The sequence below is a fragment of the Syngnathus typhle genome, linkage group LG6 (assembly GCF_033458585.1).
Source record: "Syngnathus typhle isolate RoL2023-S1 ecotype Sweden linkage group LG6, RoL_Styp_1.0, whole genome shotgun sequence".
NCBI classification, from domain to species: Eukaryota; Metazoa; Chordata; class Actinopteri; order Syngnathiformes; family Syngnathidae; genus Syngnathus; species Syngnathus typhle.
The window spans coordinates 4,366,282-4,393,910 of NC_083743.1; the positions used below are offsets into that span (position 1 = coordinate 4,366,282).

General features: G+C 43.3%; 1 protein-coding gene across 3 annotated transcripts in view; it reads right to left on the reverse strand.

Moving 5' to 3' along the window:
- cadm1b (cell adhesion molecule 1b) overlaps positions 1 to 27,629 on the reverse strand; it is a 122,085-nt gene that overhangs the window by 57,003 nt on the left and 37,453 nt on the right. For 2 of the 3 annotated variants that reach the window (XM_061280866.1, XM_061280864.1), the window contains exon 2: positions 561 to 581. The exons of the other annotated variant lie outside the window; for it this stretch is intronic. In XM_061280866.1, the coding sequence (XP_061136850.1) occupies positions 561 to 581 (21 nt within the window). The remainder of the gene's footprint in view (positions 1 to 560; positions 582 to 27,629) is intronic. 3 annotated transcript variants of the gene reach the window in all.

Consider the following 27,629-nt stretch of genomic DNA (forward strand, 5'->3'; position numbering starts at 1 on the left):
TTTAGTCATGTATTAATTAGCATACAAAGATTGTGAAATATTAATGCGTCTTCCCCAGAAAACATGACAGGCACTCTCCTATGTTACACACATGGACAACATTGTTGGTGTTAAAAGAAAAACGCATAGTGTTAACAAAAAAAAAATAAATAAGAATAACTCGAACTGGAATAACTCATTGAAAAAGCCTGTGATGAAAATAATGGTTGCCTCCACCTAGAAAAGCACCAATGGTGACTTGTGAGAACGAACTGCAAACCCATTAAACAGCTGAGTGCTTTTGTGACTTTATTGACTTTGTGAGACGAGGAAGAAAAAAAAAAATCAAGCCTATATATACTATATATGAATCTCAGAACAACAAATGAATGGGGCAACTAATTAACCTTATAAAAAATGTTGACTTGGGAGATTAAAAAAAAAGATCGCAACTCCATCTGTGTGTACTTTCTCCTCGTTCCTCAGTAAAAAAAAATACAAAAAAGATCCGTTGATAATAAGCAGAAATGAGCAGTCACGTACAACCGAGGAGCGGCGAGCAAAAAAAGCAAAAGTAGTACCTGTGATGATTTCAGCAGCTCCTGATGTGGCAGGCCGGGAAGAAAAGAAGAGAAGAAAGACAGTTTAGGAGCAGAAAGCAAGCAAGAAAGCAGGAAGAAAGACTTACTGCATGGCGAATTATAGAAATCATTTACAATAAAAATGTCATGTTGTTTGTTTCGTAAATGCTAGTCACTGGTTGCTAGGAAGACTTCATCGGGCTCAATCAACGAAAAAATGCAATGCGCCAGTTTAGCTTTTTGAACGACTAACTACTGAATTGGCTGATGGCGTATGACCCCCTCCCGCCACACACACAAACACACACACACACACACACACCTTCCATCATGTGCAATAGATGCAGCCGTGCAGCACAAATGTTGAGCAAAGTGCTTGTCTCCTTGCTGTGATTGGCGGCGTAATAAGAGTGCAAGGTGTGACACGTGTCCTTGTTCCAATCTTTGCGCATTGCTGACATGTCAGCGAGGGGTGGGGAGAGGTCACAGAGTTGACACTGACAACTAACACATGATGGACAGGAAACAAAGTATGCTCTGACACGCTTGAGTGCCAGTCAAAACTTTACCCTAACAGTGTAACAGAAGGAATGAAATTAGCCAGTTTGGAGGGGGCGTTGACCTCTAATGTAAATTAGCCACTGCTCAGTGTATGCTAATGGTTGGAGCCTTGAGGCTAAATGTCAACAAACTGCAGATCCAAGACACACTGCCAAAAATGAACTACCGTAATTTTCGGACTATAAGTCGCACCGGAGTATAAGTCGCACCAGCTATAAAATGCCCAAAAAAGTGAAAAAAAACATATATATGTATATAAGTCGCTCCTGAGTATAAGTCGCCCCCCCACCCAAATTATGAAAAAAAAAAACGCGATTTATAGTCCGAAAATTACGGTACTCATTTTGAATCAACATAAATCTACTATGGGGAAAATATCCCTCATTGCAAATGGTGCACACACAAAAAAAGTCTCAAGGACAAGTCTGCGAGGAATTGATACACGGGCATTCTAAGCTCAGGTCCTTTCGGGTGAAGCGGCCCAAAGTGACAGCAAAGAAATAAAACGTTAGGCTCCAGTCACTTTGTGAGGTCAAATGCACGGACGCAGTCGAGTTTGATGAGACTTCAAGCCAAACAGACTTGTGATATAGTCTGGCGACACCTTCCCTCGCCATCAGAGCGATCCACTTCCTGTCAGCTGCCGCCATCCAGACTATTAATAGCACGGCGAGGAGGCGGCGGCGGCGTTTCTCCCCCTGCGCTACCTGCAGCGCATTAGCCACAAGTTATGAGGCGCCGGCTGGCCTGTGATTAGATGTCATGGCTGTCGCTCTGCTTAGACCGGCGCTGATGGACAGATTTCGGGGCGGGAAAACGCCTCGGCGAGAGTGCGGCCGATGCGCCCGTCTGTCAATCACGCCGGATGAGAGCCGGCAGGCCAAGCGTCCTCCCAATGATGTCTGTCCTTGTCTCCTCACCTCTTTTTCATCCCAATCTACACACATTCTCTCGCCCGGGCATTTGTGGGGAGAAACAAAAGGCGGATGTGAAAGGTGTTTTATAATGAGGAGTGTCATCGGCAACGTTAGCGTTGCGGATTTTTGGCGCTGTTTATTTCAGCAACGCATCAAAGTAAGAGCTTAAGATAAGTGTGTCGTAGTTTTCACTTTTTTTTTTCTGCTCCTTGCGTAGCACTTTAAATTGTAGAAAGATGGCGGTAAAGCCTTGGCAAATAGGAAAGTAGCAATTGTGATGCTAGACTTTGTCTTAAATAGAGAATGGAAAATATTAATGGCCGAAGCAAATCAACTTTCCATGACCTTGAATGAAAAACAACATCAAACAAAAACCCCTTTTGTCACTTTAGGAATGAAGTCAAAAAACATCAAGAGCCAAGACGGTTTAAGCCAATAGGCGGCTTAGAGAAAGGAAGTCACACAAAGGGGAAGACAAAAAACAAACTACGAAGATGAGCCACTTAAGAATATCCCACTTGAATGTGAACAAAACAACACGAAATATTTTCGCCATGAAGTGGCATTCACATTTTATCTACCGAGGTATTAAATACATCATCAGAACAAAAAATAAATGGCTACTAAGCTTTGGGAAATAAAACCATCTGGCATCATCATAAACCATATTTACATATCACTTTTAGCCAATCTAAAACTTAAAATCAACAACAATGACCAATAAAAGGGAAAGAAGAAAGGAATGTTTTCCTAGATGTTGACTGTCACCGCTAAACTCGAAATCAACCAGCTTCAAACTTTGCTAACGGCTACATTTGTGCTGACAATGTTTTGCATCCGATACATAGCGCAGCCCCCCCACCGCCGCCACCCGCCATCATGGCTCTCCGTTTGAAACACTAATGAGTCGACATGTCTTCTCAGCAACCGCATTTCAATGTTATGTTCTCCCTCGCAGGTAAAACATCGCCTCCATTCTGTTTATGATGCTCCGGCTCCGGTGGGCGCGTGCCATACTGTGCGCTGCCCATTGTATTCTCGTTTCATTCGAGGGATCAGATTTTTTTTTTTCCCCTTCTGCAGACTCTCAACTAATCAAAGACATTCCACTTTCAAAAGTAAAACACAAAAAAAACATTACATGCACACACATTCTAATAAATCAAATATTATGTGAAGATGTTGTCGATTTATTAGTATTATTGTTACTGTTCCGACATTTCATTTTTTTCCACAATGCTATGAACCACAGGTTCCAGTTCATGGTCCATCTCCATGACAACCCGACGGAGCCGAAATGATAATCAATCCTGTCGGTCCTCGGGGATGCTACACTTTGATTATCAGAGAGTGCAAATAATGCAGAAAACGGCAAATATGCCTGGGCTTCATTTCCTCTCCAGTTTTCTATTCCCCCGATCACTCGGTTATGTGCACCTGCGCAATGGCAGGAGAGCGGAATAAAAGAAAATGCCTTTACAAAGATAATAATGCTGCGTTTTGATTGACACCGTCAGAGGGGGATTCATTTCGCGACGACTATTTAGTGTAGAAATGCAGTGACTCATACCGAGAGCTGTTCCTAATATCTTTTTAGGGCTTTTTTTTGAAGGGGGGGGGGGGCAGGACTGTGATTGGCTGTCAACCCGTCCAAGGTGCACCCCGCCTCTCTCGATTGCAGAAATGTTAAATTTGGATCTAGACTGGGTTCCAAGTTTAACTATGATGATACTTAAAATAAAATCAATAAAATAAGATAAATAATAAAATAATAAAAAATTATATTAGTAATACTACTACTAATAATAATAATAATAACAAACAGCCCAAAAAGCATGGATTTACAACAAACCGATAAAACAGAGCTGTTGCTTATATAAAAAAAAACCCCCAAAAAAACCTAAATTGTAGATATAGAAAGTGAACAGCGCATGGCTGATGATGTTCATGTGGCGCTGTATTTTTAAACACTCTCCCCCTGCCACCTTCTTTTCCATTTTGCCAGAATCCTGCCGTGGCACGAAACACTCATGTAATCACCAAGCATAACATATAGTTGAGTGGATGTAAACGCACGTTCCCGCCCAATCAAGTGGATTTACAGGAGCTGTAAACATCCAGTAGATGACCTTCTGTAATGTCTCGCAGCATCGAGTGGGAGGCTGAATGGCATCATTTAAAAAAAAAAAAATCTTTATGCCTGCATTTAGACCTCCCACAATGTTTGGTACAGCAGCATGACAATGAGATCCAATAAAAAGAATTCTACCGAGAAACAAAATGGCGGATTTGTTGGAATCGAACAAGAAGTTAGTCCAAAATTGAGAAAATTAAGTTTGTTTCAGAGAGATTCACCTTAAGATGAACATAGGCGCGACCTCAAAAACACATCGAGGGCCAAAGTGGAAAAAAAAACCAAATTGATCTTAGCCTCATGAAAGAAAAGCTCTTTTGCAGACAGGTTGTCTGAAATAAACATTGATAGCAAGCCGACAGTGAATTATGGCAACACACTGTTAAGAGTGCTGATTGTGACAAATGCAGTGACTTCACCGCTCCATAAATCACAAAGCGAGCGAGCTAGTGAGCGGGCGAATTCCCGGCGAGGTGCAATGATTTCTTCCCGCCGCCGGCTGCAGCCATGCCGCTCTCTTGTGTTAACAAGAACGGCTGACTGAGCGCCGTCTTAAAAGTCGTCGCCGCCTCCGAGTGACTCATCACATTTCATCGACGTTGTCTATTTCGGGGCCACGCTTCCATCATTTGCAAATTCTCCTCGCAAAGGCTTCTTTTCTGCCACGGTCTGTTCTTTTTTTATTTTTCAAATAATTCGCGACTGGAATGTTTGGGACTGCGGGAAGGGAAGGGAAGTCAGGTTAAAGTAAAGTAGCGAGTGACTACGGCGCAGACTTCCTCCGAGAATAAGTACACAACAGTAAAGCACTTAACGTTTCCAAAAGATTCTCTGACCATAATTCAACAATCTTCACACCTGCTACCTTTACAGAGTGTCATTTGGAAAGTAAATTTGGGTTGCTCCCCATGCTAGCCAATTTGGGTTATTCTTTACAGTGTGTGAGAAAATGATATAAAATAAAACAAAATAATAAATAAAATGAAATAAAATCATAAATAAATAAATAGTAAATACCGTTTTTCCCATGTATAATGCGCAAAATTTAGCTAATTTATTGTCCTAAAATCTGGGGTGCGCATTATACATGGGTACAAAAAAAAATAAAATAAAATAAAATAAATTAAATCCGGATATGATACGGAGGCCGCCATTACAGATGCGCTTTCTTCTCTGCTGTTCACGTCAAACACACTCCATACGAACACAATGCTCTCGTATTAGACGCTTGCTCGATCATCTGCTTGTTTGCTGTCACAATGTACCCTACACAAATCTGAAACATTTCTTCCCTATCGAGTTTGCTAGCGCATGCGCAGTGATACTGACCGGCAGAATAACATCCGGTTGTTCGCAAAGATCTTTTTTCTGAAATAATTTCACGTTAACCGACTTAAGTAGGAGTCAAAATTTGGGTGCGTATTATACATGGGTACAGGCTTTTTTCCAGCATCAACATGCCATTTTTAGGGTGCGTATTATACATGGGGGCGCATTATACATGGAAAAAAACGGTACTAAATAAATGAAATAAAATATGTGTGACCGTAATTTAGCAGCGTGGAAGAGATTTAGGAACCCGAGTCTGAGCGGCTCTCGGTAGTGCCTGTGCACAGAAAGTATGTGAGCCTCGAAAAGGCCTTAAAGGGAATATTCCTGTTGCTGTTGTGAGGACGCATTGATAGCCTTGTCGTCTTTCCCGTGGGGAGAACTCGGACAGGCTACAAGCTTGTCTGCCAGCATATCTGCTTACTAAGTGCACAATGGCCTCAGTGTATACACAGAGATAGGTATAAAAAAAAAAAAGAAAGCGAGCGAGCTAGAGAGAGAAAGAAAAGAGAGGGCGGTAATTAGGACATTAGGAGAAGCGTCTGACAGTGCCTGTCATCGCTAGAGTGCAAAGGAGGCGGTCAGAGGGGCTAAGTAGAGGAGGAGGGGTCCAAAAGCCGGGTTCAAGAGACAGCTGCTGCACGGCCACTCGCTGTCTGGAAGCACTCGGAGAATATTAAACCAGCGGGGCCGCGGCCAAGACTCGTTTATGAGACGCAACAAACCCCCCCGCGCCCGCTTCACGAGCAGGTAGCGGCTAATTTATGCCACACTTGCGTTTTACAAATTGTCCTCATTTTCAGCCACCAAAGAGCCTCTATTATTACACTAGCAGCAGCACTGGGCCGTTTAACTACCAAAATGTAAGACATGGAAAGATTCGGGCAATACAGTATATCTAAACTGTTCTCCAAAAGTATTGGAACAAGTTTTTCGCTTTCAAACTCAGAGTCATGTTAAACAGAGCTGTAAGAAATCAATTGGACAAATCTCTGGATCGAAATGATCCCAAATGAGTCCTACCCTAGATTAGCGCGAAAACGATTCATTTGTTTCCCGTCAACATTATCGACAAGACGCACACGGTTAATTATAAGGATGGGTTAATATTGCGGTGACAACCGAATCGCCTTCTCCTCCTTCCAACACCTGTGCCCATTCTGTGCCCCGCCTCCGCTCCTCCGCTCATAATCACCTCTATCAGCCCAAAACGCATCCGGGGACGCTAACCACGTCCATTTGTTTGCGCTCGTAATGTCTTTTTGTGCGCCTCAATCAGGCACCTGTGTGACACGCACCTGCTGCCTCGCCGCCGCCAAAGACGAGAAGCGAGACGGCAGGGAGGCCTTTTGTTTCCTCACCCGGTTTATAATCAGCGCGTTGTTTCCAATCTACCCACACCATTTTTCAATTTCCCATTTCCTTTTTTCTCAGTCAAATCGCTGCTATCAATCAGGTGCGCGGCGGAGAGCCCGCCGAGCGAATCGCCGCGGTGGCGGGGTGTTCACTTCCTTGATGGAACCATCTCCAGCCCCGAGCCTCATTTGGAAGAGGGTGTGAATGTTAGTACGTGTGTGTCGATGAGAACCCGTCGGAGACATCATTTACCCCTCGCACACATACTAATGAAACACGTATGGCGTTATACTATATAACGTTCAGGTATTTCGAAATTTTCTTCACTCGTATGTGTGAGACCGTTGTAGCAAAGTGTCTCGCCATTGAAACACACACACGCGCACACACACACGCCACCATGTCATCACTCCAGCCCATGGCTTCTATTATGCGTTGCCCTTTTGCCTCCACTGTACTTACTGATATCACAACAGGGCGACCTATATACGCCTGGAAAACAATCTCACGGTGACGCCGACTGCGTCATCCCACGGTCCGGCACAGCCGCCCGATGTCTGGCGATCGATGCGAATCAAACCGTTAAGCGCGATTCGTACCAATCCGGCGTGACACAAAGAGCCGGCGAGGCTCTTTGATATCGGGCCCCCGAGGTACGGACAATTAGAGAAGAGTCTCCTAGTGGGATTTAAAAAAAAAAAAAAAAAAACGAGGCAACAAATAGAAACGGGCAAAAATGTCTGAATGTATTGATTGGAGATCTGTTTGGAATCGGAGATGTGTATCATACTGCTATTTACAGTCAATCACTGATTATCGTTGCTGTGACACCGTATCATTTTATCCATTCGCTATAAACACGTCAAAACACATTTAAAGTAATCAAAGCAAATAAATAGATTTAAAAAAAAAAAAAAAAAAAAGATCCAGCCAGATTTTTACGAGTGCCTATCTCCGGGACAAAATGGCGCCTACAGTGAATTCACACGGTCACAATAATCTACCACTTCCCCGCTTTCATTTATTCACAGTTTGACATTTCCTCCTTTCCGTAGAGTGTACTCTTACGGTGTGCCAATGGCCACATCATTTAGACTGGACCTGCATGAATATTTAACATTAGCACTTGTCTCCTGGAGCCGGCAGAAAATGAATTATTTTTAAGCGGGGGGGGCTATACGCCGTGAAAAACAGCCTTCTCTCAGGTGATAAATCGGTCGCCCAGTTTATGTTGTATTAGGCAAGCAAAACAAACGGCTATCAATCACTCGCCCGACTCTCCCAGCTTCTCATTCCCTTGCTCTGTCAGGAATTCTGTTGACTTGGAAGGGAATCAGCTGCCTGTCTGGAAAAGGGTCCGTCTTTGGATGATAAATGAGGAAAGTAAACCCCAGCAGCAAAAATACACAAATAATTGACACCCACCAAAAAATAATATGTTAGTGTAAATTTGCCCATAGACTATTATCCTATTATGGGAAGTTTAGATAAACAAAGTCTATGAAATTACATGCGGCGTGCCTCAAGGATACGCTTTAGGTCCTTTGTTGTTTATCTTATATGTGCTTCTCATTTTCACAAAATTAAATTTCCACATTGTACATCTGGACTTTTATCCTCCGCTTTTAGTCTCAATTTTTTCGTATAGTGACACACAAATGAAATTTGATTGATTGATTGATATACCCATAAAAAGAAATCCAAATTAGTCCAACTATGTGTGAAGGCACTCTTACTGGGCTCCCTGTTCAAACGTGTAAACATGATTGAATCAGATCCACATACTTGGCCTAGCAACTTTCAATCAGCTTATTTGATTACCCGACTCACTGTGCTTAACATCGTTTAATTACTCGTCAATTCAAAGCAATCATACATAGCCTTCGGTTGGCCAACTGGCAATTGAACCATTGTGTATTCATTCAGAGACACAACACACACTTGCACCTGTAATGGCGGCGTGACAAACTCGAGTGTAAAGATCCTCAGATTACTTGACAGTTTCATTAAAAGCCATCACAGTGACCCAGAAGTTTTAATCTATCAGGGAGAGCAAGCCTGTTTTTTTTTTCACACCGGCACTTCATTCCTGGAAAGGGGGAAGAAAAAAACAACAACATCCCACCTGAAATGAGATGTGGCCCCTCTCAAACACAATTGGGATCGCTTCGATTGACTGAACAGGCTGAAGAGATCTAGTGAGGGAGTACGAGGACACCGTGGCCATTGTGGACACAAGATGGAGGCTGAGATACGCGGGCCAGGCTACGCATCTGGGTTGCTGAGATAGTCCGGCTTAGGAGAATTGAGCTAAACCGACGCGCAACCCTGACTTGGGTGGCCGCGCTTGTCTTTTCCCCCCCCAGCGTGGGGTTGATATTTTATGGATGTGCCACGCAGCTCAGATGACAGTTTTGCAAAGACTCAGGAGTCGAGGACGCACGCGGCGAGAGTTCAGCATCTTATTAGACGGGAGGGAAGTGCGCTAGTGGCAGGTGAAAGAAACCGAGAGGCGCGTTAGCTAGCGGGCTGTCAAACGTGACGGGTACGCACGTGTGTTTTGGGGCCGGGGAGCCATCAGGAACCCATTAAAAGAAGCGACGGCGAAGATGCCACTCTCCGAGGCCGACATGAAACACGGGGGAAAGGTCTCTTTGATCACTTCCTACCTGTCAGCCCGCCCTCTGCGGGGACCGCCGGTTACACAACTTGGGCAAGGGGCGGGAGAGGAAAGACGTGCGGCGAGGCGCCGCCATGACTGAGGCTGGTGTCGGCAATCAGCCCCCTCAGGAGGTATATAACCATGGCGACCGGTAGTGTGGGCAAAGCGCATGTTTAATATGCTATATTTGGATTCCAATTAGCCTCGGCGACGTAGAGGCTTGTTGTGGTCTTCAGACATATCCTTAGCGGTGAATGAGGTAGCCTTGAGTTTTCCCGCGGGATTCGCAATGTGGATTAAATGTTGAGCACATGTTGAAATAGCAGGTGGCGTCGAGATGTGGATTTGGTGATATTAGGACTGACTGAGATAGTCAGAATCGCAAATAGTCGAGTGTTGGAAATCTCGACGACGAAAAGACGAGTTGTTGGGATCGTTTTTGTTTGTGGCCTTTCAGAAATGTTAAGACCAGCGGAAAAGATCTGCTCATTTGGAACTCATTTGTATAAGTTGGACTGCGGTGACTTCTCTCTTCTGCGAGACCCCGTTTGCCATTGCGGCGCCACCTCCGTAAACTCCACTCGATATTTTCAGGATGTCAGTGACATGAGCACATAAGCATCTGCTTATTTTATGCGGTGAATTCATTGTAAGTTATAACTAACTTGAAAAACTGTGCTGGCCAAGCAGCAGACAGCTGAATATTTAATGTCCTAACTCAAGATATGCAAGTTAACTTTATCACTTTTTCGGCCCTTGAAGGCCACCGTACTACTTCCATCCAAGATCGTTATTTGCAAGAGATTACCGTGGGCGGGCAAAGACGTACAGGAAAGAAGCAGGGAATTTGGAGAAATGTCAACAAAATGTTCTATACATTTTATCCAGTGGAAAAAGTAACTGTAGATGTTACCTCTGACTTTGTGTTAACCACCACCGCTCCGCCATTTTCTAAACCAGAAGACTAAACCTTTGTACCTTTATCCGTGCCATCAATTGCTTCGTTGCACATCATTTTTTTTCCCTCCAGCATTTCCTGTTTACTCTGATTTATGATAAGCTTTCATCGGCCAAAGTAACCTCTGTAATCTTCATGCGTGGGTTCAAGCGAGGGAGCGACATAACGCAACAACAAGTATACAAAATATTTATACGCAGCCGGGGTTTCATTTCACTTTGTTGTGAGCGCCACGCGCACGCACACACGACTCGTGTCGCTCCCCGTGGGCTGCGGCAATTTGCGCCGTTCAAAAGTGTAATGGCTTTTCTACATCTTCGCCAAACACCCATGACACCTCTGTAACTACTTTTGGAGCGCCAACGTTAGCATGCATCGCACTGTCAATTTAAAGTCAACCCGGTTGTGTTTATTCCAACAGGAGTCCATTTGTTTATTTGTGAGAGGAGGATGAGAGCGCTGAGGATGGAGGCGACGCGTCGGCCGAGACGCCGCGCTGCGTTTTTTTTTTCTTCTCCTGTGTGTGTTGTACGTGCCAAGTCTTCTGACAGCGAAAGGAGGGAGGGGGGGGCTCGCCACATCAGAGCGTCAGATCTGGCTCCGCCACATCAAAGTCCCTTCGCCAATCAAGCGGACCACCCCGCGGTCCAAACGACGAGTCGGGCCTATACCTTCCCTCGGCGAAGGGATCAAAACAAACAACTGTTCTCCCGGCAGACGATAACAAGGCTGTACGTGTGTGTGGACGTCTGCGCGACTTGAACATAATGCACTTCGCCATGACAACATGAATAATGCAGTTTGTCCACAGTGATGGAAGATCCTCCGCTTAAAGCTCACCATTGATCAATATTTTATAATAACAAAAGACGTGACAAACGACTGCGTGTAATGCGAGCCGTTCCCACTGAACACACATTGAATTATCTTTGAGTTATTCCTCCATCGCGGGCTTTTAAAGCCGAGCGTGGTTTTCGCATTCTTTGTCAATGTTGGGATTAACCATGTTAAATAATGAACGGTTCAACTTTTAAACAGTCCGGGCATTAGCTCATCCAATCAAACGGCTAGTTTTGCTCACGGCACTTTGTACAATAGAGATGAAAACCACTCCAAGCCCAAAAGGCCACATCTCCGATCAAAAATGGCGTCACACCTGATGATGTGTCACAGCCCTGAGGTACATCTCCATATTTACTTCCTGTCAAATCTGTATGCAAACTTCACGTTTCCCTCCACAGCGCAGCGGTAGATAGACCCCGTACGGTTACCGGGAGAAACGGCGAAGCCTGACACGGGCTTTGCTTGACACCCAACGTGGCGTGTCATGGAGTCTGTCTGTTTGAGAAAGATCAGGGCTGTGTCGGAGCTGCTCGGGATCAGCATCAGAGAAGGTTTTCATCCCTCGGCTTACTGGAGTGCAGCTCTACACGGCCCCTCGCCGCTCTTCGTGCCGACTCCCCGGCCCCGCAGAACTGCTTCTCACAGTTGATTTGTCAACAAGATGAAAGGCAGCACACTTCATTGGCAAGTCCATTTTGGGACTCGGCTGCTTTTTCGCTGCAGTATTAGGGAATTATTAAAAAAGCTTCTAGCGTCGAGGGGCCTAATAAAACACAATGACGGGAGGATATTTGATTTCCTGTGTCATTTCAGGTCCACCGACTCCAGCCAAAATACTCGGCGATTCAAAAAGCAATCTGCTTAAACTTCCCCGCTCTGCTTTGTATTCCGGGGTGGCGCAGGAAGCGGGGATGACTTTTTATTTTAAATGAAATTACAGTGTCAATTCCATCAATCCAAAGCACCTCACACACAACCTGCCGACAATGTGGGCTTTGCATAATGAAGTAAAATACGGGCTAAACGGATTCAAATCAGAGGAGCCGCGGGACCGCGCGGGGGTGTGGGGGGGTTGCCTGGGCCGGCAATTAAGCGGGCGCCCGCCGCATACCGATCAGCTTCCGACACATACTGTAAAGCTCATTTGGGTTCCAGAACACACAAGCGTTCCGTCAAACGGGGCGACGCGCCCTCTCAGTCAGGACTCGGCCTTTAACGCCGCCCGTTCGTTAACCCTAACCGACCGACTCGCACCGAGTTGCGCGGTAATACATGCGCACCGCCTGACAAAAAACATTTTCATATTTTTTCCCGCTCTTTGATGGATGCTCACATGCTTTCATCTCAAAAGAAATAGCTGCTCACCCGCCGTTCTACTTTAGAAGGCTGCGATGTCGTTAAACTGACAAGGCTTCAAAAGGAGAAGACATGCAAAAGGCCTGCCCAGTCACCTGCTAACGCAAGTACACCTCCACACCAACCACATACGTATTCGTATGTATCGTGTGATTGGCAGGGCTCCATAGAGCAGACGGCTATTAAGTCAAGTCACTGCTGCGGGCGTTTAAATTTGTTAACCGCTTTACTGACATTGAAGAATATAGTCGTCAAATACGTTTTTTGAAATACTCCTGTTGTTGGTACGATTAGTTGGTGAGTAGCAGATTAGCATGTAAAAATACCGTTGAAGGTATCTGGTAGAAGAGATACTAAAACTTGATTATATTGTACAATAGATGTTTTGGCCATGATATATAATGTTAGACTGAATAACTAATAATTATAATTGGTGGACTAAATACTATAGAACTCCCGAGTGAGGTAGGTAGGTAAGTAGATAGCTAGCATGGCTAACGTCAGCTACATTCTTCTTTCAATTTAAAAGTTCTATCGTTAACTTTTCATTTACATTTATCAATGTAAGTACCAACCAACGTTTTCACCATGTAGTAACGGCACTCGATGCATTGACGTAAACGCCACGAGTCTTGCCGAACTCCGATGTTGTTTGTAAACGCTTAGTCGTGATTCTGGTGAACGTACGCTCATTCAAGAATGATCTAATGCATCGATCAGTGTCGTCAAAGATCAGCAACAGCTCAGCTGTGTCTCGCTCTTTCATCACAGCGCCTCTTTGAATTTCTTGCCTCAGCCGCTCGGGTTGAACAATCTAACTCTGAACTTTATCCCGAAATAAACTGCAGCAAAAGCCGTACCTTCAAAGTTTTTTTTTTTTTCCCTCCCTCTCCTTTGCGGTGAAGTTCAAAGTTGAAGGAAACAACATGAACTGCTTGATGCAGCACAAACAAAAGTGTTTGACAGACGTCTTTGTCATCACACCATCAAATTCATTTTTTTTATGGTGGGAAACTTATATAATGTTTCTTTGACGCACATGAACACAGAAACAAAACTTTTGTGCAGCAAAAGTAAATATTTTTTTGTCGATTGATGGCTTAATTGGTTCTCTCCGGAGGGAATCAAAAGGTGATCATTTTGAGCCAGATATTCATAGTGACTTTTTGGCAATCTAATTTGATTTTGACTCATTTTAGAAAAACTGTAAAAAAAAAATAAAAAAAACCATGGCGTGTAGCCATAGAGCATGGCAGCCGTTGAGTTTGAAACTCAGCCATGTGCCATCGAGAAAAAATGGAATTACACTTTTTTTTTCTCACAAGCTCTAAACGAGCTTAATCTTTAAGCCTCTCAAATTTCCATTTTATTGTGATTGTGCCTCAAAGTGCACCAGTGACGTCCAGGTTTGGTTAAGGCGGAGTGCGTAAAACCATTTTGTTTCAGGGCTCGACCCCCTAAAATCAGTAGGTTGTGCAAACAGAAGCGAAGGAAAAATGGGCTAAATGAAGAGATAATGACTCGAAAGGCAGCCAGAGTGCAGTGCCAAATTGTAACATTGCCGGGAAAATGCACTTAAACATCTCACAAAACCTTAATGTTGGACACCCTAAGCCAGGCCATAGCATCCCAAAAATGTTCTTTGGCTTTTTTGCGAGAAGAAACAAGAAGTTTCACGACGTTACATGTTGCCAGCGTACCCCATTAAAGCCGCAGTGCAGAAAATATCAAAAGAAAAGGCTCATTTAATTTTTCTTTGATTTTCTTTCTAAAAGAAGCAGCAGCTTCAACGAGGGGGGGGTGAAGAGAAGATGAGATGAGAATTTGCACCAAAACTCTGCAATTGAGCAAGATATGATCAAATTCCGGAGCAATGAGCCTAAATCTGTAGGAGGAATTTGTCCATGGGCGCCTCAAAATTGACCCTAAAATGGCCGCTTAAAACCAAAATGGCCGACTTTTTGGTGAGTCTACTAGAGTCGACACGCCTGCACATCTACAGTACATAAATGAATACATATACATCCATATGCATATATATTAGGTACGTCACAAAAAATGATTCAAATAGGAAAAATCGGTCTTGATTCAAAGAATCGAATCGTTCCATTTTAAAATGATTGCATGTATCAAATTTTCTTTTTGGCGTAGCTGATGATTTGATCTTTGAATAGTTTGGCCTTTGGAGACCTTCCATATTTTGTTGGATAGTAATAAAAACTATTAAAGCTATTTCCGTACGGAAGTGACTCGTAAACTCACCGAATCGATTCAGATTTGAACTTGCCGCTGGAAAGCAAAATGGCAAACTTTCCTTGTCTTTTCTTGAGGCTACTTTCGGACGACTGTTTCCAAATTTGATGTTGCCAAGTGAAACTAGTTCCAGGGGTCAGGTCAGTTGTAGTATGCCGCGCATGTACGCATATAGTGTACAGTAACAGCCGGTCAATAAGAAGGCCGTAAACACAGTCTTGCAGGGTCAAGCGGGCTCCATAAATAATCCTGAGTGCGCGACTCCTGCACTAAGCGTTCCTCAAAGTGGATCGATAAGGATTCAGTGCTGAATTCTATTCTTTTGCTTATCAGCAACGCTCTCTCGCAGCACTTTGCGGTGATCAATTATTAAAATCAACTTCTACCCCTCAAAAAAAAAAAAGTCAGATTTATTCTACAGGCGATGACTTTTGAGAGGCAATTTTTCATCCGAGCGGCCTTTAGCGTTTCTTATTAAAATACATTATTGTTGCAGTGGATTTATTTATGCGCCGCGATAGCTCATTAGTCAGATTAATGCAACGCCTTCTCCCTCTCGCCGCAAACTGACGGGCCGCAAAGAGAGGGAAGGCTGCGTTGCCGTATAAATAAATGACGCGCGCTAAAGTTCAAGTCTCACGAGTTTGTCGAAACAACAGCTTTTTAATATGCATCTATTTTTAAAAGAAGCTAAATTTAAACCTGACGAGGCTCAGTTAACAGAGCGGATTAGCCTCAATCTTCAAAGTTTGCTTCTGAGCAGTAACAGAGAGAAGCCGTTCGAAGCCTGGCCCTTGAAACAAAGTTTTAATTTGGGTTATTTCTTCCCGTTGTGTACCGCGTTGATTTTCTGGAGGAACGTACGTATATGATTTGAATTTAAGCCCCAAACAAACAGGCGAGCGATACTGAAATGATGGCGTAAACATGCATGTTTAGTGTCAGGTGTCAAACGTGAGGGATGCACACTCGCAGTTCATCAACTCAATCCCAGCGAACCTTTCGACATGGAACTTCGGGTGAGCGCTTTCATATGATAATTTATGATAATAGGGATATACATATCTCAAATAGCAACAGCTTTGGGAGGTGGATGGATCCCACTAGCACACGTCAGTGTGTCATTCAAGATGGTATTTGCTATGTTGTTCTTATTATTCATTTAAAACACTGAAATATAATTCAACAAACTGATTTTATTTTATAAGATTAGTTGCCAATTCTTATTGACATAATTATAGCATATAGTGCAGTATAATGCATAATATATTTCTAAAATATTCTTTTAGACCATACTCAAGAAATCTTAATGCAGTAAAACGCATAAAATATTATAAAATTATTTTTTTTAGACCATACCCAAGAAAACGTATTACTCGATTAATCGATTATATATTTCGATTCAACAATGAAGTTGATTTTTCGTAATCATCCTTTAATTTAAAAAAACCAACGCACGGCGCAGAAAATGCACAAGCAGAAATTGATGATTGGTTTGGTCCATTACATATAAAAAAAATAGACCAAAGGAAAAGCAGATTAATTGATTATCAAAACAATTGATTTCATAAAAAAATAATCATCATTCCACCAACAGTTAGCAACGCCATAATTAAAAAACATACATCTAGTAATAATACCTCTCTATCAATATAAGACAAAGGTTGCCATTATTGTCCTAATATTACGCCTGTTTGACGTATATTTCCCAACTACGATCGTTGTACTACATTGAAGGTTGAATTTCCAAACCTCTTTCCAAGCGAGACACACCTTTTGTCCCGGGCCAAATGCTTCCCGTCTCTATTCGAAAAACGACTTACTCTCCCAAAGCCTTCATATTAAAGGTGTCTCAGCGCCACTTCACGTAAAAGGTAGCGGGATAAACACGGTTTAGCAAATATTCTAATAGCGGCTCCTACAGATGATGTTGGCTTCAGTGTTTGATTAGAGCCCTCGAGGCCATCGCTCAAAACTGTGATAGAAAATACATTTGCCGCGCTCTGATTACGGATGATTATTACCATCGCGTCAACAAACATTTGTCATGTCAACAGCTCCGGCGACGAGCTATTTCCTCCACGGCCATCCTGTTTGAATCACCGCTCTTGCTCTTAGGTATTACTCCTGAAACATTGCGGGTTGACTGTTCCGCTTTTGCATGTCATCTCTTTTCTTCCCCAACACATTTTGTCCTGTCATCTTTGGTTTCTCGCCGCTCCGCCGAGGCACGGCCGAGCGAAATGTAATTACTTCTTCAATCTGACACACACGTACGCGCACACACGCACACGCGCGGGTTGTTGACCTTCAACGAAAGAATGCTGAAGCCAAAGCGCTTTGCTTTGTGATGATTCAGGGGTAAAAAAAACGAAAAAAACAAGCTATTTACCGCTGTGACTATATGTTTGTAGATGAGCACAACATAGCCCAGTGGACATTCTCCAGTTTGTTCAGGTGCTCCAATAATTACAATTTAGTATCAGACATCTGTCCGGTATAAATAGTTGGCAAAAATTCTACGTGAAGCCTCACTTCAAAATAAGGCGCAAAAATGTTTGCATGGAAGCAAAATGGCTGACGTCCAGTTTGGTGGTTTGAGAATTTTTTGTGGGTCTACTCACGGCGATCAAATGTCATGTTTACAAGTGAAATTGGCTTTGGGGGCAATTTTTTTAAAATCTGAAAACAGATTTTGGTTCTACGTTTGATGTTAATGGGCCAGAAGCAGAAGTTTGAAAAAAGATCTCATCAGAAAGCTGGGACACAAAATGTGTTCTAGATTCACTGCCGATACAGCACAACAAGGGAAAAAAAGTTCAGCACTTGTGCAATAACTGAATAAACATCTTCACAAACCAAAGTAATAAGACACAAGGCCACTCCGCAAAATCTCTAGTCAGCCGTGTCATTTAGATTCCTGGAAAGTCAATGACCCCAAAATGTCCGCCGCCCTAAGCAAATCCTCTCCGGCCACAATTTACACAAATATGTTACATTCAAATGTGTCTACGGGTCAGGACTTTGGATATGATTTACTTCGCAATGCCATAAAACTTTTTTCTATTAAGTTCAACATGGGCAAGAGGCCAGCAGACATTAAGTTTCAGACAAACAATGCATTATCATATCACCAAAACAATATCAGGCAGCATTAACAATATGACCAGACAGACAGAGAGAGACAACTTATGCAAAACAAACCATCCCTTAGGATTAACTTTATGGAACGCATTTGAACTTGAGGGACTAAATGAGGATAGTTGAACGTTCTCCCCTCAGGGTGAGTCAGGTTCCAGTAACGCAATGAATGTTTCGACCACAAACTAAGACTGACCCTCGTGTCGCAGCTTCATAATCACTAGAAATGTATTGCGATCACAAAGACCCTCATAACCTCACAGCGGCTTCCGATTTTAATTATCAGACATTTCTGGTTGATTTAATCAGACTTGCTTACAACACGCTGATTGTGCCTGAGTAGCTGAATCATCTGAATTGCTATTTTCCCTAATATGATTGTCGGATTGATTTCCATACGTTTGTGTTAAGTAACAAAACACATTGACTCCAAATTCAAAAGTGAATATACCCAAGCACGCTCTACAAAAAGAAATCTGACGACAAAGCTGTATTAAATTCTGCTACCTTTACTGTGTGTTTGATTAGCATTAGCATAGCAACACTGTTAGCAGTGTGAGATTTTCGTCTTGTTATTCTCACACGTTAGTTCTCACTAAATATTGACTGCGGAGGTGTAACTTCAGAGCATTATTTAAAGTAACATTTTGTTTGAGCGTGAGCTTGTTTTTTATTAGCAATATTAGCATCTTAGCATTTTGACACGTTTCCCGCTCTATAGCTGAATAGCTTTTATTTATACCGCAATCTTTTTTTTAAAGCTGTAAAGAGTGACATCGGCAAAGGCTTCCATCTGTTAAATTGCAGAAAATGTACATATTATATTTTTGGGTTCATTACTTGTGTGACAAAAATGCGAGTGCAGACAGAGTATGTGTAACTTTGAAGAGACTTTTTATCGGCGAACTGATTTCCCACAACAACCCGGGGGTCGTCAAAGCTCGCTTAATGTGGATGCGGTCATAAAGCCTTCATAACTCCACTCTGTTGAGGTTGCTACTGGTGCTGTTCCCTTTTGTAGCCTTTTACCAAGATAAATGACACGCAATTCACAATGGCGGCCCCTCTCCACAACGTGTTTTGTATGTTCTCCATGGAGACTTCATTGCAACGGGCATTTTTACTTCTACTGTTGTCTTTCCTAATCAATATTAATTGAGTTTGGCAAAATAGAGAGCTGTTTTTTAAATAAATTTTCCCTTGGAAATAAACTGTAAGTCACTCAGCAAGCCGGGGCCAGATAGACAGGACAAGCAACGCTCGAGGCCCCAGAAATGCAGTTTAATACTTTTGCTTTTTGCTCCAGCACCAATATATATTCCCCCTCGCTGACTTCCTAATTCAATACATGACCTCTTGCCGGAGACTTTCAAAAAGTCTGCAGGCAAAGATCGGCTAGATTTCGGCTCCGGCCAATGACAGACGAGCCAGCGAGGCGGGGAGCGCGACAGCTTGCCCTCGGGCAAACCGCAGAGCTTTGGTCCACCTGCAGGGGGTGAAACCTGCGACGGCGGCGGAATGAAGAGCGAGCGTAGACACTTTCATTTGAAAACGTGTCCTTTTAAAAGGCCTAAAACGCTACCCTGGCGTGCATCACGGGCGATAACAGTAGGCGGCTGTGATGATAGCGCTGCTTTATCTTGTCGGAATCGCATTGAGGACAGACTGGATTTACACTACGGCTGGGACCAAATGTCACCATGGATCATATTGTTTGCCACGATAAACAAAACGTTGACCCGCCCTCCATTTTTGTATTCGTCCTCATTATCGTCGCCAGCGAGCTAGTCTGACACAATGATTGGTTGGTTCCGATGTACGTGACATTGGCATTTACTTAATTCCAGATATTTTGTTTTCTTGCCATATCCCAATTGGAAATATTTAAAAGAGAAATGGGATTGTGTCACTTGAACCATGTCGTTTAAGTGACAGCTGCGTACCACACATGCAGTCTCCATTCTTTTTAGACAAAAGCAGCTCTAAATTTAACTGGATGATGGTCACGGATCACACTCCACAGATTTTGTGATTAATGGCACCAAAGGGAGACAAAACGAGAGATGAGACAAGGAACCGTGTTGTTATCTCAATGTGACTAATTGCTGCCGTGTTTTTTTTTTGTCTTTTGTTTCCGTGTGGACTTATTTTGGAATTGTCTAAATGAGCCAAAGCTCATCTGCTGACGGGCTCTGCAAACAAGAAGCTGAATAATAGATGTTGAAGACTAAAAGGGCTGCTTTGCATATGAGAAGCTATTCTTCCACGGACTGGTAGAAGACCGTCGCTAAATGTGCATTAACGCTGACACAATGTAGCACATGAAGACACCTGTTTGAGGATTAAAAGACACGACCACAGGTGTCTGCCCCGACGTCTTGTTCGAGCTCATAATGCGTCATGTGGTTGTTTACACTTATGTAGGCAGGCGTAAATGAGGGCGCGTGTTCCTTTAAGATCAAAACCGCAAAGCATTAAAAAGCTAATTAGATCAAACTCTTATGAGCCTTATTCCCTCATCCATCCACCATGTATTTATTCATGAGGATGCAAAAGCAACACGATATCGGCGGCGGTTGCTGTAGAGACCGCGTTAAGAACAAATGAAGACCAAAATAGAGAGAACACGAGACAGTAAGGAACAAGACCAAACAAAGTCAAGACTTAGAAGGATAAACATAATTTCAAGACAAAGCAATGTGGGATCAATAAAGTCTAAATCCCAAATTAATGAGAACCTGAATCAAGACCACGGACCAGGGCAATGGAAATAGAGCTTAAATTAAAGCTGAGGCAATAAAACAAGACAAAGTGATTGGATGAAAGACCCAAACTGAGGAGGACGTGACCCGGTAAGAACGTGGCAAGAACAAGACAATGTAAGACAGAACAAGATCAAGGTATGGCCAAGTTAAGCTCAAGGCTGAGGCAATGGCAAAGAAGTAATGTAAAGGCGAGTCCAGACCAAGACCAGGGCGAGGAAAAAGCCAACGTGAGGGCCAACGCAAAATTTGTACCACCACAGTACTGTAATTATCATTTACCACCATGGGCTAGCCAGCAGGACATGCCATGCCGCCATCTTGTCCTGTGCACGAGGGATGCTGCCCACCGTCAAACGGCCGATTAAACGTTAACAAAGACGACATTAGAAAGCAAATGGACGACAGCTGGTGCAATCTTAGCACAGCGGAACAGCAGCGGAGATGTCAGACAGTTATTCGGAGTCACTGCCAAGAGCCACAATATGCTTGCTAAAATTGCACTCGCATGGTCAATTTGCTTCTTTGTCCCGGAAAACCTAACAAAGGCCCTCAAAGACTTCGTATGACATAGTTCTTCGAAATGCGTACACGGGACAAAAGGTTTGCCTTAGCTTTTGGATGAAGAGCACTGCATGACTTCTGAATTTATTTTATTTTTTTTTATGTTGGAATGAATTGAAATTTCATAAGGTTCGCCTCGGAATAGACGTGTGTGTTCTTCTGAAATACACTCGTAATCACCTTGAACATCTTCCGAGATCCAAGTCTTTCAACAAGCCAGGGGCGAATCAAACATTCAAGCCTTACGAAAAAAGAGGAAAAAAAAAACTGAAAGATGTTGAATATGCAGCTTGATCAAGTTGTTAGTCAGTCTTCGTAGGAGGAAGCTCAAAGTCATTCATGCTCATGGAGAAAGTGGATGAAAATGTCACACCTTTAAATCGGATGCTTAAAGAAATTCTTTTTTTTGGGCCTTGGCTTATTTTGTTGGTCGTTGGGGCATTTGAAACTATTTTTATTTGTGTTATGAACATTTTAAGGACCGGATCGCGGTAATGTGGACACATGCCAACAGCTACACACAGAGTCCATGACAGTCTTTAGTGGCTTGGTATGTTTCATTCATCAACTTTCGCTGACCTCTGGCCGGCGCCCTTAGCCGCTCGCCGCGGAGTGCCGCTATGATGGATGCCTTATTATACCCCTTTATTAGTGTACTTTAGCTGGAAGATAAACTTTGTAATTAATGTCTCAGTTTGAGTATATCCCATTTATTTCAATCGGATAAAGGTGACTCTTCCAGGAGACCGGAGAACAACGGTCGTCCGACGAGACGGCAGCTTGGCACCGGAGTGGTAGCTGAATGCTGAATCAGAATCTGGCCATCCATCATGGCATGCAACTCGGCGGAAGAGTCCAAACTATGAAGGATAGCAAGACTGGAAAGACCTCAGCCCTTTTCCTTTGACACCCGGCATCGCGCACACACGGTCCAAGAATTGCTTCCGAGGAGAATCAAATTGGCTTTTATTTCAGCGGCTTCCACGGAAATGGACTCCAATTAGACCTGAAAGCATTTGAGCAAGCGGGGGGTGCCAATATGCTCAATTGGCATTCTGCTGTAAGTATTACCCACGCATCATTAAAATCGAACCTGATGAATGACATGAGAGCACCGCCAGCGTTGCTCAGCGATGGTCTGTGATGATGGCGGGAGGTAGTCATTTTCCTGTTAGGCCAGCCCCTCCTGTTTACTTAACCTTTCTACAGTGCTCATTAACTCACCAGCGCTAGCCGCTGTGTTGGGCTTCCAAGGGCAAACACAATGAGCAGATGGGGGCAGAGTGAGCGGTCGCCGCTACTCTACCTCGCTGCTCTTTACTCCTCCCGGTCAGTTAGTCCATTAGCGGCTCGCAAATGGACTAGCTTTAATGCTTCTTTACAATCAAGGTGTAAATGGGAAAGACATCATTTATCTATGTCTCTTCTACAGGGTGAATCAAAAGTGTAGCGCCTTTGTCCAACTGCTCATCTCGGTGACGTGTTATAGCATAAGAGCATTAGCATAAGAGTAGCAACAAACTAACCAATGAGAGATTTGATGCTAACAGTAATTACATTTGATGTATCGTTTCTAATCATTTCTAGAAAGCTAACATATGGTATAAAAACACATTAAGGTAGCATTATGAGTGGAGAAAGCATTAACACTGATCGACCATATCTTTTGTACTGTTTCAAATGAGAATTGATTCAAATGCTAACACGCTGGTGCTTCTATTTTTATTTTTTTGGTTGTTGTATTTGCCAGGGGGGGGGCTCCACAAAACGCAGACAGACTGCAAGTGCAGCACATTGAGCTAAATGGGATATGCAGTCGTTCATCCCAGCGGTTCATGCTCTGCGGCCAAATGACATCTTGGACAAAGTAGCGCGCGGCAAAAATGGCGGCCATTATTAATCTCGAGAAGGACAGCAGTCTGATTACACACACGGTAATAAAAGTCGCAAAACACATCGAGGTAGAGCTGAACGCAGCACTGAGAGCAATCGGTAGAAAGACAGCCAAGGAGTTCTTATCACGCTAGCATTTAGTTGGAACGAAAACCTAAGCACTAATACCTTTTGTTTACAAGCATTACGGCAGCGAAACAGCTGGTGAGCGCAAGAAGCTAACGTACGATTTTTTTTGTGCTCATTTCTTATCAAAACAAACCTTTCGTTTGTTATTTACTTTATTGACAAAATAGCAAAACACAAGTTTACTCTAAGTGCCTCGCTTGCAATAGCCATTACGGAATGCGCAATTAGAGTGTTTTAGGTGATGTAATTACTATTGATTGCAAAGTCAGCAACTTCCGCTGCTGGAAGTTGTCTTTCAGAATAAGAGCATAATAATACAGGAAGGGGCTACGTTCGCTGTGAAACTGCTGCTAACTTAATGGGGCGAGTGTATTCATTTGATTATTTGATCATTCATTTGATATCATTATCCTGTTTGGGTGTACTTACTAACACGAAAAAAACAACGTTCATTTCACATTTTTACAACTGTATCATCCAATTCCCACCCTCGACACCTTAAAGTGAAACCTGAGATGTCCCCTTACATTCGCTTTGGCATCACACGATATAATTAAACTAATACTCAATTAGCAGTTAAACTTGGGAAGAAAACGACACGGACAAAAGGCGTGAACGTGGTGAAAGCCAGCGTCACTCTAGCGCTCAAGCATAAGAGTCACTCGTGACTGAGCTACTCCGTCACGCTGTTCGTAAATCAGCACAATGTTATTCTGGGTACTAATTAATCATCGCTGTTATTTACAAAGACAAATATGATTAAAAGAGCGAGAGGAATGGAAAAGATTAGAAATAGAAGCGTAATTAAATGTTCCTGGCCGTGACTATGGTTTAAAGCCTTGGTTGCTGTCTACTGTCCGCCAGCCTCCCAGTTGGCCGGTTTAAGCAGATGGTCAACTTCCTTCTTCGTCAGCTCCCAGCGGTGACTTGAAAGGCCGGCGGAAGGTCACGTCTGCCGTGTTGGACCCGTGTTTTGTCTCTCTTACACTCTCAGCGGGACGGCACGCGGCACTCTGCTTTGTTTAAGCGGGGGCCTCGGCTAAGTCAACAGAAGCCATTAGGAGTAGTGACGGGTGAAGTGAGCTCGGCGGGAGTCGAAGCCCTCGGTGAGCGATAACAGGATGACAGGATGATGGCTGAAGTTGTGCACAGAAAGATACCAAGCGGCGGCGCTACACGTCCAAGCGAGCAGTATCGAAAACAGTCGTTAGCAAAAGTGCGGTAAGCGTATTCAGAGCTCCCTCTAGTGGTACACACGTGTCGCAATTTTTAGCAAACAACCAATCAACGTCATCTGACAACCAAATAGACGCCAATTAAGTCGCTAACGTCAAGACGTATTATTTACCATGGCAGCTCTCATCCGCCCGTTCAAAACGTAAACAAAAGCCGGTGAGTTCTGGTGACATGAATGGCAAAACTCTGGCTCATCCCAAATATTGACATGTTTTCAAACATTAACGTGACACGTCGCAACGACAAAGACTTTCCAGCAATTTCACATGAGAAGATAAACAAGCTAAATAGGCTCCATCAGGGATGAAGAGCGGTGACTTTCATGCCATCTGCTGACCTCCTTCCTCAAGAGGCGTTTCTTCTCGTAACTTCTCACGCCGCTTTCAATATCACCGCGGGTGTCCTTCGGCCCAATTCTCGCCCGCTCCGTTCACTATGTTATACAAATACGATTACACGCAAATTGCTATTTCTCCCACCTTGGCGCATTGCTTAAAGAGAGGAGGGGAGCAGAAATTGAAAAAGCTGGCAAGGTCTACCGTACCTGACAGGGACCGTGACTATGACGAAGTATCTTCCTGTTACCGCTGTGGGTGACTTTGCCAAATATTAAGAGATCTCCACGTTTTCTCCTCCCTTGCCTGCGCTTGGGGGCTGCCAGCTCAGGAGAAAGTGGGAGGCACCGGTGCCAATGTTTATGTAAGCAATAGTAACAGATGAGGTGGCGGGAGCTTGCATCTGCATTCAACTTGCTCGCAAATCATTTTTCACGCGACCAGGAAAGATATCATGATATGAATAATTAAGAAAAGGTGAATTTTAAAAATGTTAAAAAAGGTCCCTTGGGTCATATTTTAAAAAAAAAGGTCAATCTACATCATAGGTGTCAAATCCAGGGCCATTCAAATAAAGCCATTCTAATAAAACAACTCTGAAATATAAATAAGGCGAACAATGGCAACATTCTCACGGACGCGCAAGAGTAAATTTATTGCCCCGTCAAGGTCACAGGCAACCTAACAATTTTGCACCGAGCGCAATCAGATTTCAATTCTAAAGATAGTTAGAGCAGGAGTCGTGTAAACAAACACACCGCTTTGCTTTAAATACCGGCTTGCCTCGGTCAGGGGCGGCTCGGCAGAACCCGAGCGGGTTGAAATGATTACAAGTCAAGTGGATTCATTTGGATGACCCGATGACTCGAGCAGACAGCGGCACGCTCGTTTGTATCGCACGAGAACATTTGACTTGATTCAGGTGGGATTTTTTTTTTTCCCTTTGGAGCGGGGTTGCCGACAAAAAGGATATTGGCGCCAATGCCCCCCTCGTGTGTCCCGGCAACTCAACGTTATTGCCACAGGTGGCCTTTGCAGATAAAACGTTTGAGTGGGGGAATGTGATTTCCAGTTGAAGGATAGACTTTTCTTATCTTAGATAACCACTTTACCTCTGCCACATCCGCCTGAGTTGAGTTGTCGAGAAGAAGAAAAAAAAAAGACGTTGACTGAGTGTGTCATTGTTTGACAAGCAGGATGTGTGTCGGCATGTCAGATCCTTGCGGTAATAGGATCCGAATACTTTCAACGGTGGATTTTTTTTTTCCTAAATGGCCTGAGCTAAAAACTCGATTAATCGGAAAACCCTGACAAAAACCCGGCACAGTAACCCCGGAACTGCTTTCATAACTGGAGCCGCAAGTGTACTTATAGTGCTTCTTACGAGGCTGCTTTAGGACATCTGCGGCTTTTATAGGACCGAGCGTTTGGGGAACACCCGGCATGCTGTTCGCCTTGTATTTTACTCCCATCGTTGGGGCTTACGAGCTTTACGCTGCCAGCGCGAGCACCCAAAATGAGCTTTGAAAAGACACTCTTGCGCACCAGAAATGTCTCAAGGAGACACGCCAACAATAACTGGGTGGGTAAATTTGACTTTGAGGTTTTCATGGGGTGACCACACGCTGACATTGGCTGGCTTTCCAGACACTGTTTATGGAGTCAGTGGACGGTCAAGATGTCTTTATAATTTTATCATATATATATCTATATTCTTTTTATATATAAATATTTGAATATATATATATATATATATATATATAACCCTCAAGCTCCCAGGCCTCTGGTAGAGGACCCGAGCTTGGAGTGGGAGACCACCCGCGGAGGGTGAGAGGGGAATTTTATTTTATATATATATATATATATATATATATATATATATATATATATATATATATATATATATATATATATATATATATATATATATATATATATATATATATATATATATATATATATATATAAAATAATATAAATACAATTGATGGGCCTTGTTTAATTCTTTTGCTAACCAAAACTGGGGACCAGTAACACGTGTACCAAAAGCCCAAAAACTCTCTGAGGGGGAATTTTGAGGGACTCATCTGTACACTGAGGTCTTACTAACAAACAACTGCACCCTGCAGATTGATCTGCACATCACATTCTGTACAGATGCGATCATCGCCGTGACAGGACATGTCCGGACAGGGCAAAGGCCCTTTGAGCAAAATGTTGAATGTGACATGATGAACTGGAAAGAGAACAATTAGCAGGAGAGGCTTCAATGAAAAGAATGGGGCTGGCCAGGAAAGGAAAGGTCGTCAAAAGGATTTGGCTGCATGCACCAACAAGATGATTGTGGAATTTATAAACTGTGACGCGTGCAGCCTTGACTACTCCGCCGGGAAGTTTTCTCAAGCAGGGCTGATTAATACGAACGGATTTAACTACGTGTCGGTACAGATTCCCTGCTGATGTCATCCCGTCTCTATCGTCACGGCAACGGCCATTTTCTTCCCGTTGCTAACAAGGCAAAATGGGATCTCGGTTGGGCACCTGAAGAAAGCGACATTTGCGACTTCGAGAGTCCAAAGCACAAAGAAAGTCATTAACATGCACATCATGGGCTTGTAACATATTGGTTTTCAAGCTGAA